We start from the raw sequence: 13,449 nt of genomic DNA, 5'->3' as shown, positions 1-13,449 counted from the left end.
TTTTTTATCAGATATAAATGATGGAAGTACAACTTGACCTACTTGCTCGCCATTTAAACGGTGAAGTTCTATCAACTCAAGAAAGATTGATAAGCGATGACTTGCATCAATTTCAGTTTTCTGGCCTTTAGATGTTGAAGAAGCTCCAAATCTCCTCATGCCAGGTAAGTTCATTGCCATATGCAGGGTTTTCATAGCTTCTGCTATCTCTCCCATTTTCTTCTGTGCCTGGGCTTTTACTAAATGATATAAAGGATCTTCTCTCACCTGGGGTGGGGTGGGGTGGGGGTGGGGAGAGAGTAGAAAGACTTCCTTGGCATGCCTTACAACATCAACAAACACTTTACAACCTAAGCAGGCACTGAGAGGACGGGCATCTCTGCGGATTTTATCTGTGATTTTATACGGGAGGTCTGTTTCTCTCCTCTTAGAACACATCTGATTGTTATATTTAAGTAAGATTCTATGTTTCAGGGACACTACAATTATTGAAGATCTTTCTAGAGGAGAAAAAAGGTTGATTAAATATAGCTATGACAGATGAGAAATACAAAGTTATAAGCTTACCAAACACATACAAACTATTGAAGGTTCCCAGTTATAGAATTATTGTTGCAAACATATCATTATTACATATAATTCTCACAGTAACCGTAAGGCAAATTAGGACATAAATTTTAAAGAAAACCTATGCCCAGAGAAAGAGAGGAGAAAGGTGAGACACTAAGTCTTTTATTCTCCAAGTTCTTGTTGATTTTTTTAAACTGTGCCACTGGTGTCTCTTATTTACTTCTTCTATTGCTCCTGATTCCCAAAATTTCTTCCAGTCAAGACGTTTATTAGCAAAGTATTACAGGGTAAAATTCAGACGGATTGAAGTGTGGACACATTGCTGAAAGTCCATCGGACCCGCCTCAAGCTGGGCACTCATTACTGACTGGTGTATGATGATTCAGAGCAAACCTAGCAGGAAGCGTAGAGCTTCCCCCTGGGGACCCCAGGCTGTGATCTGCGTGGAAGCGGACTACCCACAGGATTCCCAAGTGCCAGTCCTGCGGTCAGCAGCTGGGCACTTAGCCACTGTGCTATCAGGGTTTCTTTCAGTGTGGAAAACTCACCTTGAAATTATAGCTCAGACAAAGTTCAAGAGACTGACAACACAATTGGAATTTTTCTTGAGACAAATAAACTCGAGCCATCAAGAGATGAGCATCAGCATAAGAAGAATTCTGTTCTAGGCAATGCTGCAGATTATTGAAAGCTGCTTCCATATCACCTGATGAGGGAAAGAAAGCACTGCTATCACTGAAAACTGTTATGGACAGGAGCTCCCAGGGGGAAAGGGGAGGAGTTTCACTGCCTACTTCCCCAAAGGCTCAACCTTCCTGGGAACTAAAAACAGAAAACGTTTTTTCTTAGGGTAAGTGTTCATGAAAAACAAATGGGGAGAGTAGTACAGTAACTTATTAAAACAGTATTAAAGTTCATCACTGGGCCATCAAGTGTAATCATTGGTAAGAAATTATTTGTTATTGTGATGCAATCTAACACCAAGAATTGGGAATGAAGAACAAGGAACACAATGGAAGGTTAAAGCACGGGAAGTTTTGGAAGACAAATGACCACCCTCTGTGGGGTTAGGAAAGACAAGGGTGAAGGCGATAACCCCAGGCGGTATATTACAACGAAGGAAAAGCACACAGGAAGTGCATTCAGGTTGGAAAAAAGACGCTGAGGAGAATGAACACTATCCAGTAAGAAGGAGATCACAATCTCCTTTGCTTTTGTAAAGACAATGGAGATGTGGTGCTGAATCTAGAAGACTGCTGAGTGTCTACAGAGGAGAAAGGGGTCACCAACTGTTGGGAAACAGGACACACACACACACACACACACCATCATAGTCTTAATTAGCTGCAGCCCTAATTCCCTTGGGAAAAAAACAAAAGACATGCCTGTCTGAGTTACATATCCATTCTTGTGGACAATTTAGCTTCTTCAGGAACACAAACATGGCTCTAGATGAACCATATATATGGTTCAAAAAGTTCATGGAAAAATGGATTTAAATATTAAAAAGTTCTATTATGAACTTTCTTTGATGATCTATTTTGCTGTTTAGTCTTTATACTTGTCTGTGTTCTAAAATATTAACACTAAAGTGATTTTATATTAGCAATAATTAGCCAATCACAGAATCCAAAGAGGAATAAATCAGCACATCTCATATTGTCTAAAATTCGATGACATCAATGAATCTGTAAGAAAACAAAACTCATGGACACTAAGTCAATACAGACTCATGCTGACCCTACAGGAAAGGTTGACTGCCCCGGTGGGTTTCCTAGACTGTAACTCCAATAAATTCTTCAATAAATCAATAGCTGTGGATTAAAGATGATCAGTTCTTATTGCAAGTTGCAATACCATCTGAAGGATGTGCCTTAGTTGTTTTTTTGTTTTTTTTTTAGTACAGTGCATTTTCCTAAAAATTCACTTGAGCCAGAGATGTTTATAGTAATTAAAAGAAAAAAACCCACAACTCTATATGCAATTTTATTTAGGATTAAAATTAAATATCTCTATGCATGTAAAATGTGCATTTTATTTTCTATTGAGTGCTTCAGTTATTTATCTTTGCTTCTATCACTATCAGAATAAACATTATAAATTTTTTGAAGGTATACCCTACCTGATAAATATTTCACTTTTGCTATTAGAAAAATAGCTTGCAGAAGACCTGGTACAGTTCTTACAACAATTTCAAGCACCGAAGTACAGCGTCTGAGGAATGAAGAAAGAGGCTGCCCGGGGCTTGCAGGCTAGACAAAACAAATGAGCAAGTCATCACAGGGCACATTCTCAATAGAATGTAGCTGAAACATATTCACTTCAGGGTGACTAGTACAACTAGAATTTCTCCCAAGTTCTCTTTCTATAGTCAATATTTTTATTACATTTTTGTAACACTCATTTATTTCTCTGAGCCTTATCAAAGAAACTATGTAAGTAGTAGCATTTGGTTAGCAAAATGATAACTATTGTGTAATTACTTATTTGATAACATACAGAACGCACATATCAAATCAGCAAAGTTCTCAAGAAAGATCTGTTAAAGGAAAGATAACCGAAAGGTAGTTTCTTGCTAAAATTGGAGAGTCAAGGCGATCTGAGTTCTAGTGCTAGGTCTTACTTGAGATTTGCTCAGATCCGTAACTCTCCCTCTCCTTACAGTACTCGCAAGCTGTTTTTGACGAATTCACATTTTAAAAAATCTTGCAAAACTGGAAGGTATAAGATATGCCTATTGTTAGGTGCTGTTAAAACAGTTCTGCATAATAGCGACCCATGAACAACAGAATGACACAGAGCTGAGTCCTGAGCACCCTTACCACTGGTGCTGTTTGAGTTCATTCCTGAAGCCACTCGGTCAGTAAATCTCTTCAAGGGTCTTTATCTTTTTTTCACTGACCTTCTCTTTGATCAAATACGATGTCCTTTGTCAGAGGCTGGTCCATCTTGAAAATATGTCCAAAGTACATGAGACGAAGTCACCATCCTCGCTTCTAAGAAACATTCTGGCTATATTTCTTTCAAGATGGATTTGTTTGTTCTTCTGGCAGTCCACGGTACTTTGAATATTCTTGACCAACATCATAATTCAAATGCATCAGTTCTTCCCTGGTCTCCTTATTTATCACATACTATATCAAATGTTGCTTTATTTCACAGTTTACACGTTTTTTGTCAGACATATATGCCCTCAATGTTTTTAATGGATTAATAGTGATTATGATACAGCAGTACAATATTTGCTTACAATTTTGGATTTTTATTATTTTTTGAATGGCTGTCTATCCAACCAATCTTTATCCAATAGTCATTTAATCACAATTTAGGAATATGTTAGAATTTAAATATCAAATGTTCCTTTCCACTCTCTTGTCTTACTATGAAGGAAACCCCTCCCCTCTTCTCTACATACAGAGATTCTCAACTGGATGTGGCCGCTTTACAATCGACTAACAAGCCATTATTATTGTAAGAGACAGTATCAGTTCTCATGTATAATGAGGAAGGGAAAAATTTTTTCTCAAAAAGATATTTGGATTATGACCACTATTATTTAGAATACCTATCTTCAACACTTACAATCTGCGTAATCAAACAGCATGACATACTATCTCATGCAGTTCCATAGCTGTTTCCCATTTAGACTTACTTCTTTTATAGGTATTAAGGATATTTATGTGTCTCAATACTGTGATGAGTACTCAATAAAGATTTCATTGAATCTGGAGTATTAAATGAATATTTAAAAATACATTCCAACTCCCAAGCAACTTAAGAGAGAGTAAGACTAAGAACAATCCAAAGCATAATTCTAGAAGGGTTGTTCTTTGTTAGTTTAAAAAAAAAGTGATGAAAATATGATGATCATTAAAAAGGTAGAATTTGTTCCCTGAGAAGTCATTTTCTCTATGCTCATGTTAATACAGTTATTGACTGCAGATCCAAAAATGCTAAATACTTTGCTTTTAATGATAAAGTATTTGAAAGTTTAACTCATGATACTCCTAGGGTGAAATGTTGGGCATAATAAAGTTAGGTGGTTTATATCTCTTTTCTCCCTATAAAAAGGGGCTGCTAATTAATGGATTGGCAACATTTGGGAAAAGCTTTCTGCATGTAAAAATGTCGTAATATTCATATGAGTAACTATCTTGTTACTAGGTACAGCAAAGATAGATGATCATAAGCATAAAAACTAACCTACGAGGGGGCTTCTGAAATTTTGTAGAAAAATTCACATAGCTTTCATTCAATTTTTCTACAAATTCTTTGAAACCCTTCCCCCACCCACCTGCCCCATATGACATACAGGTTGAAAAGAAATACAATTCTTTGGAATTACAGGAAACATCTAATGAGATAAAATGTGATGGGGAAAAATGTAGGTCTTATGACATTAGTAATAAATTTAAGGGCTCTAGTTATGAATTGCATAGAAGTTAAAAAATAAAGTGTGATTAAAAGACAAGATTAGACAAACGAAGAGGAGTGAGACTAGAATTATAAATAGACTCAAGGGCATGAGCAAGGCGTGGGAGGTGTGATGATACCAAGTATTTCGAGGAGCAACGAGGTCTACTCAGGTTACTGGTTCCTAGAAGGGAAGGCTTAGAGATAAGTTTAGACAGAGAGGGAGAGGGAACTAAAGGCAGTGTGGAACCACTGCAGGGTACGAAGCAGAACAGTGAAGGATGCAGGTGATGGATTCATGTGGCAGGAAAGTACAATAAGGACAAGGGAGGTTAGGAATGAAAGATGGGAAAAGTAGTAGCTGAGATAAAGTATTCTATGCCTTTCATACTCTAGTTATTGTATTTTTATTTTCCTCCTCATGCATGCATTTGAAAGTTAATACATGTCATTCATGCTATTTGTAAAAAATAGAGATGGATAATCAATCTGGAGGAGAAAACAATGGGACTGGCAGTTCCAGGAGGGAAACGGGAGGGGGAGGGATTGGGGAAGGAAAGGGTTGTCAACCAACTCAGGGACAAGGGAACAAGTGATCTAAAATTGATGGTGAGGAGGATATAGGATGCCTGGTGGGGCTTGATCAAGGGCAATGTAGCTGAGAGGAATTACTGAAACCTGAATGAAAGCTGAACATGATAGAGGTGACAAGTAAAAGGAAAGAAAGGAAAGAACTAGGAGGCAAATGACATTTATAGAGGACTAAATAAAGGCATATACATATGCAAATATATATATAATAATAAGGAAACAGCTCTATGTATATATATTTATGCAGAAGGACATTGGGACTCTATTCAAGTACTCCCTCAACACAAAAACACTTTGTTCTAATAACCCAGCATTCTGTGATGCTTACCTTGTCAACACAATTGCTGAAGACAAAATGGGTGCATAAGCAAATGTGGTGAAGAAAGCTGATGGTGCCCGGCTATCAAGAGATATAGCATCTGGGGTCTTAAAGGTTTGAAGATATACAAGCAGCCATCTAGCTGACAAGCAACAAAGCTCACATGGAAGCACGCTACAATGTGTGATCATGAGGTCTCGATGGCATCAGATATCAGGCATCACAGACGCACAACAAAAAATCATAGCAATGTGAATGTAGGGGAGTATAGAGGTGGAGATCCAAAGCCAATCTGTAAACAATGGGGCATCTCCTTACAGAAGGTTCACAAGGAAAAGACGAGCCAGTCAGGGTGTAGGACAGCACCAATGAAACATACATCTTTAATGCTTCCTCTCCCCCCTCCACTATCATGTCCCAATTCTACCATGCAAATCTGGCTAGACCAGAGCATGTACACTGGTACAGCTAAGAGCTGGAAACACAGGCAATCTAGGACAGATAAATCTCAGGACCAATAATGAAAGTAGCAATACAAGGAGAGGAAGGGGAAGGTGGGGGGAGAAAAGGGGAACTGATCACAATGATCTACCTATAACCTCCACCCAGGGAAATGGACAACAGAAAAGTAGGTGAAGGAAGACATCAGTCAGTGTAACACATGAAAAAAATATGCAGTGAACCCTCGCCACTTCGCGCTTCGCCTTCCGCGGCTTCACTCTATCATGGCTTTTGCGTAACAGCACATGCTCTGTCATTACTGCCACTGATTGGCTCATACTGTACATGCTTGATGCCATAAATAATATAATAAATAATAAATGATAATTGTAACGTCCAAAATGTTTTACTATATTTTCCCTTTTTCGTTTAATAAATTGGGTAATACGAGTGTAATGGTGACTAAAGGGTGTTTTTTCATGTCCTCTATGCTCTAACTACGAAAATATTTGATTTACAAATAAGGAATCCTATTTCACGGAATTTCATTTATCACGGTAGGGTCTAGAACAGATTAACCGCGATAAACGAGGGTTCACCGTGTGTGTATATGTATGTATATATATATATATAAATTATCAAGGATTCGTGAGGAGGGGGGGGGATGGGAGGGGGGTAAATGAGCTGATACCAAAGCCTCAAGTAGAATGAAAATGATGATGGCAACATATGTACAAATGTGTTTGACCACAATGGATATATGTATGGATTGTGATAAGAGCCCTAAGAGCGCCCAATACAATTTTTAAAAGTAAACAAAAATTAAAAAAATAAAGGTGGATGACATAAAGAGTAAGGAAGGAGATGTTTTACTCATGTCGTGCAAGTCAACCCCATATCTCGAGTTGTCATTAGAGGTAGTGGAGTTGGTTCACTCATGGCAACCCTATGTACAATAATGAAACACCAACTAGTCCTGGGCCATTTTCACAATTGTTCTTATGTTTGAGCCATGTGCTGCAGCCACTGTGTCAATCTATCTTGGCTTTCCTCTTTTTTGCTGCCCCTTTACATTACCAAGAATGATGTCCTCCAGGGTCTGGTCTCTTGATAACATGTCCAAAGTACATCACATGAAGTTTCACCATCTGTGCTTCTAAGGAGCATTCTCGTTGTACTCCTTACAAGACAGGTGTCTGTTCTCTTTGCAGGTCATGTACGTTCAAAATTCTTTGCAAACAGCATAGTCCAAATGCATCAGTTCTTCGGTCTTCTTTATTCAATGACCAGTTTTCATATTCATGAGACACATGACAATACCATGACTTAGCGCATGTGTACCTTAGTCCTCAAAATAACAGCCTTGCTTTTCAACACTATAAAGAGGTCTAAAAGGTCTTGTGTATCATTTGATTCCCTAACTGCTGCTCCCATGAACACAACTTGTGGGTCCAAGCAAGTCAAAGTGGGACTTCATTCTTTTCTGTTTATCATGATGTTACCTAATGGTCTAATTGTGAAGGTTTTAGTTTTCTTTACATTGATGTGGTAGTTATATAATTGTCAATTTAAGGATTAAGTGTAGGGTCTAGCCTGTCAATCAGGCCATAACCAATGAGGCTTTCGTGTGGGCATAGCCTTCACCTAAGGATTTTGGGAATTCCAGTATTTCCTCCTTGGAGGTGGGATACTGCCACACCCTGGGAGACACAGCAGCTGACAAAACACATGATCCACTCTGATGCAGCCCTGGGTCCTGGAGAGACCATGCAGAGACCCCTGCCAGCGCTAAGATGTTTCCAACGCTAGTGGATCCAAAGACTTTCTACCCACCGGCCTGTGATCTTCCACATTTGGCATCATTTCATGTGTTTCATGAATCTGAAGAGGACTTCATAGACTGGTATCAGACATATGGGCTAATATCTGACATATGGACTTGATCTGGACTGGGATGTTTTCTCAATGTTCAATTGCTCTTGTATATAAATCATTCTTACACATGTGTGTCCATGGATTTGTTTCTCTAGTCTACCCAGACTAACACAATCGTTGTAATCCATACTGAAGGATGCAATCATTGATCTTAAGTGCTTCAAGTCCTCCTTACTTGCAGCAAACAAGGTTATGGCATCTGCATATCACAGGTTGCTAATAAGCCTTCCTCTTTTACATATTCAGCTTCTCTGATTATTTGCTCAGAATACAGATTGGACAAGTATGGTGAGAGGATACAACCTTGACACACACCTGTCTTGATTTAGGGCATGTAGTATCCCCCTTGTTCTGTTCACACAAATTGCCTCTCATTCCAAGGGTAGGTTCCCAATAAGCACAAGGGTTTGGGAATTTCTATTCTTCTGAAGATGCTGCATAGTTTGTTATGATACAATCAAATATCTTTGCATAGTTAATAAAACACAAATAGATATCTTTCTGGTATTATCTGCATTCAGCCAAGATCCATCTGACATCAGCAATGTTCTAAGTCCTCTTCCGAATCTGGCAATGTACTATTTCAACCTTTGTTGGATGATCTGCAGCAAAATTTTACTTACCTGTGATATCAATGATACTGTTTTATATTAGCACATATCTATTTGGTCACCTTTCTTTTTAAATGTGTGAAAATATGGATGTCTTCCAATTAACTGTCATCTCAGTTCATGGCATAGTTAATTGAGTGATGCTGTCTTCTAGTGCTAAATCAGCATGTTGAAATATGTCAGTTGGTACTGTCAATTTCTACAGCCTTATTTTGGGTAAATGCCTTCAGTGCAGCTTGCACGTCTTCCTTTAGTACTATTGGCTCTTGAAATTGTCTGAAAGTTGACTACTTCTTTTTGGCACAGGGACTCGGTATATTCTTTTCATATTCTTTTGATGTTTCCTGCATCATTGTGGGAAACAGGATAGGGAAGAGAGTGTATGCAAATTCTCTGTTCATGATTAAAGAAGCCTGGGAGGCCAGAATTCCGGGTGGAATTTGTGAGTTGCAGAAAAGTCCCAGTCACATTATCATAATTAAAAATTGCCCCCACCTCATTTTTCCATTATAATATATAAGTATGATACCTCTTACAAGCACACAGCTGATTCCTATCTGGCTACCAGCTTTATCTATAAGAGCAGACATACTGCTATTGTTCTTTCCGCTCAGGGGATAGTCACTACTAACTGCCCCCAGCACTGGTGTTACTTTACTTCCCCAGTGAAATTAGGGACATCTAGGTTAGGACACTGCCCACCTTGTTATACATGTAGGTGTGTAAGTAAGTTGGTGAAAGAAAACATTCACGTGCTCTCTCTGGTCTCTGCTGAGCCCTTGCATGCCTTATCTGATGTCTGTTTAATTATTCTCTTCAATTACTGGCTCCCACACATCATTCAATATTTTGCCCATAGAATCTTTCAAGATTGCAACTCAAGGCTTCTCAATCTGCCTTTTGAAGTGTTCAGTTCAGCCTTTGACTTCGTTTGCTTCTTCCATTTGCCTTAGGTGCTATAGAATTGGGTGAGTTTGAGTCTCTTCTGTCATCCACTTTGATCTTCTTCCCTTTTTAATGTCCTCTTGCTTCCTTCATGAATGATATTCTTGATGCCATCCCACAGCTTATCAGGCCTTTCGTCATTAGTGTTCTATGTAGCAAATCTGTTTTCAAAATTCCGGTGAAAAAAACTCAAAGTTGTATTTTGTCTCTCATGAACTTGCTATCATTTTCTTCAGCTTTACCTGAACTTACATATGGGCAATTTATGATCTTTTCCACAATTGGCCCCTAGTGCTGTTTTAGCTGCTAAAACTTAGATTCTTTATCTTCTCTTCACAAAGATATTGTCAATTTGATTTCTGTGTATTCTATCTTGAGAAGTCCACCTGTGCGGTCATCCTTTATGTTGGAGAAAAAGATAATCGTGATGGAGAAGTCAATGATCTTGCAAAATTCTATCACCAAGGCCATCATTTCGAAAAACGTCCCTTTCTTTGTTTCTAACTTTTGAACATTCCAATCACCAAAGATTATCAATGCATCTTGACCGCATGTTTGATCGATTTCAGATTGAAGATGTCGGTAGGATTCTTCAATTTCTGCATCACTAGTATTAGTAGTTGGTGTTTGAATAAAGTTGCATTGACTGGACTTCCTTGTATGTGGATAAATACTATCCCATCAGATAGCACAGTACTTCAAGAGAGATCTTGAAAGGTCCTTTTTGATGATGAATGTGATGCCATTCCTCTTAAATCTGTTGATATTGTCTTGGCATTGATATTGTGTCAGATTGTCTGATTCAAATTGGCCACTATCAGTACATTTCAGTTCACTAACACCTAGGATTATCAATTTATGTTCAATTTCATTTTTGATGCCATTCAATTTTCCTGGATGCATACTTCACACTTTCCAAATTCTTATACTAATAGACACTAGCAGCGGGTTCTTCTCACTCTGAGCCATGCCCCATCAGCAAATGAAGATCTTGGAGGCTTTATTCCAACCATGTCCTTATGGTTGACTCTACTTCGAGAAGGTCGCTCATCCTCAGTCATATTTCAAGTGCCTTCTGAGCTTCTGGCGCCATCTCTGACAATGTTCTGCTTGTTCTGCAGGCCTTTGGTATCGGACGGTGTTCCGCTGCTATTCATAAGGTTTTCAATGGCGAATTCCTCGGAGGTGGACACTCTATTCCTATGTCTGTTCTTAGTCTGGATGATCCTCTGCAACCTCTTCCCTTGGGGTGACCATGCTGGTATCTGTTACAAGAGTGTCATAGCTTCCAGCATCACAGCAAACACAAATCACTACAGTGACACACAGTTACTAAGAGTAACGCAGCTTAATGAGAGACAAACACAAAATAAAGGATATGCTGGGGCTCAAAACCAGGGATCTGAAAACTCTGTGATTAAAAAAAGCAACGGTGTGGGGGTGGGGGTGGAGATGGGGGTGTTGAGAACATGGAGTTTTACAGCAAACAGGAAAAAAATTAGGGTAATATGTAAGTTAATATCCAAACTCTGATGTTCTGTTTTACAAATGAGAAACTATCTTCACTTTGACTTGCTTTTTGTCCCTCCAGAGAACAAAATAGAGATCAGTAAATGCGTGACCTTTTAAAAGGGAGTTTGACTGAGTATAAGAAATGCAGTCCAACAACTGCACAGTAAGTTGTACATAATAATTCTGAGTGTCCAGAGGTTGGGTAAGTACTTGACATTGATGTTAGTACAATCAATTCAAACATAAGGTAGCTAGATAAATTAGATATACTTCTAATAGTTCTTATAAACTAAAAATTTATAAATCCTATGAATTACAAAGACTTTAACCTAATACCTTTATTAGTTAAGTGTATTCATGACTAGAGATATTCTGATTAAAAACTATTCTAACTACAATAGATAAAACAACCATTCTAAGATATCTATGTAATCTAACATATGAAAGATAATGTACTAGTACCATTTGTAAAACATCTGTGTGACAGTATTCCTGAAAATATGTCCCAGGATTATTACCTGCATTGGACAGAAATCCAGATATTGTGTAATAACATCTACTACCAAATCAGGATTTAACTTCTCAAAATAATCTATGCCAAGTGGTAACTCTTCCAGATGTGAAAAATGAATGTCCAGGACATCGTTTAGCAAACGGATCACTTCTTCTTGTGGCTTATTTTTCTTCATTGCCAGAACTGCATGTAAGTAGGCTAATTCCTAGAAAATAAGTAATTTTCATAAATTAGCCAGTCGATTTTAAATCCATTTTTTTTCTATTGAGTTAGAAAATGTATATAAATGGAGTTCAGGTGCAATGATTCTTTTCAAGCTCAAATATTAACTTACAAGAATATTTAAAATATAATTTAGCAGAATATTTAAAATAGAATTTTTCTTGATGTAAAGTACTAAGAAAAAAATAACATAAACTAATGTATACTAGTCTTTTAAGCCAATACTAAATAGTAAAAATGATTTATATTTTTACATTTTATAAATGGGTGTAGATATCTTGTTACTATACTGTACCGTAGATTTTCCAATAGACTGCTGAATTTCACTAAAGAATTCTAACTGATGATCTGCATCTTGTAATTGACCTTCGATTAATTGACACCGGATTAGTCCTAACAGCAAACAAGATAAAAATCGTCAAGGTCCACAGTAATCTAGGCACATGCATTTTAAGCTAAAACACACATTACAGAACAAGGTTCTTACTCGTCACAATAAAAATCTTGTATTATGAAAAAACAGGTTGAAAATAAAATAGGCTGCTTTGGACACATATCATACACTAAATAATAATTTATATGAATCATAAAAAATCTATTCTCAAAATATCATTTAGAAACTAAAATTTTAATTTTTTAAAAGGCATTTAACTTTTTTTTTTTTCCTTTCAGGGGAGAGCGTAAACGCAGTCCCCCACTACCACAAATTATGTAGTCGAGTTTCCCACATTTGGGGAAATCGCAGGGGTGAGCACATCCAGAGTGCAATGGATCAGCCTCGCCCTGGGAAGGCCACCTTGGTGATCATGGTGTCTCCCCTGCCAGGTAAGTATTGCACATAACTGTTTTTGGTTGTGGTTCATGCACTCATTCACTGTCATTGAGTCAATTCCAGTTCATGGTGACCCTGAAGGGCAGCGAACAATTGCTCCTGCGGGTTTCTGAAGCTATCAATCTTCGTGGAAGCACAAAGCCTCGTCTTTCTTCAGTGGAACAACTGGTGGGTTCACACTGCTGAACTTTAGGATGACAGCCCAAACCATAACCATAACCCACCATGCCATCAGGGCTCCTTCTTGTGGATAGTAGAGAATGATATTCATTTGAAGCACAGTGTTCGGCTGCTAACCAAAAGATCAGCGGTTCAAATCCACCAGCTTCTCCCCGGGAGAAAGACATGGCAGTCTGCTTCTGCAATGGTTATATCCTTGAAAACTATATGGGGCACTTCTACTTTGTCCTACAGGGTCACTATGGGTCAGAATCAACTGACAGCAGCTGAGTTTAGTTATATATTTTTTTGTTTGGTTGGTTTTTGAGTTGTTTTATTCTTATTTTTGACTAATTGGGCATATTACGCCCATTAGAGTTAAAAG

At 38.0% G+C, this 13,449-nt stretch overlaps 1 protein-coding gene and 1 non-coding gene across 4 annotated transcripts in view; both read right to left on the bottom strand.

Moving 5' to 3' along the window:
- Window positions 1-13,449, bottom strand: part of TTC21B (tetratricopeptide repeat domain 21B) — an 81,528-nt gene that overhangs the window by 44,385 nt on the left and 23,694 nt on the right. For all 3 annotated transcript variants that reach the window (XM_004703772.2, XM_045298541.1, XM_045298543.1), the window contains 5 exons: window positions 12,369-12,466; window positions 11,856-12,056; window positions 2,693-2,822; window positions 1,119-1,276; window positions 43-267 (listed from right to left, as the gene is read on the bottom strand). In XM_004703772.2, the coding sequence (XP_004703829.1) occupies window positions 43-267; window positions 1,119-1,276; window positions 2,693-2,822; window positions 11,856-12,056; window positions 12,369-12,466 (812 nt within the window). The remainder of the gene's footprint in view (window positions 1-42; window positions 268-1,118; window positions 1,277-2,692; window positions 2,823-11,855; window positions 12,057-12,368; window positions 12,467-13,449) is intronic.
- LOC115872979 lies at window positions 12,743-12,906 on the bottom strand. Its single transcript, XR_004048169.1, has one exon. It is a non-coding gene; the product is annotated as a U1 spliceosomal RNA (small nuclear RNA).

This window comes from Echinops telfairi, unplaced genomic scaffold, assembly GCF_000313985.2.
Source record: "Echinops telfairi isolate 266 unplaced genomic scaffold, ASM31398v2 ScPeMD7_4;HRSCAF=17, whole genome shotgun sequence".
Taxonomy (NCBI): domain Eukaryota; kingdom Metazoa; phylum Chordata; class Mammalia; order Afrosoricida; family Tenrecidae; genus Echinops; species Echinops telfairi.
Note: the sequence above shows the minus strand (reverse complement) of the source record. Positions and strands in the feature narration are given on the sequence as shown.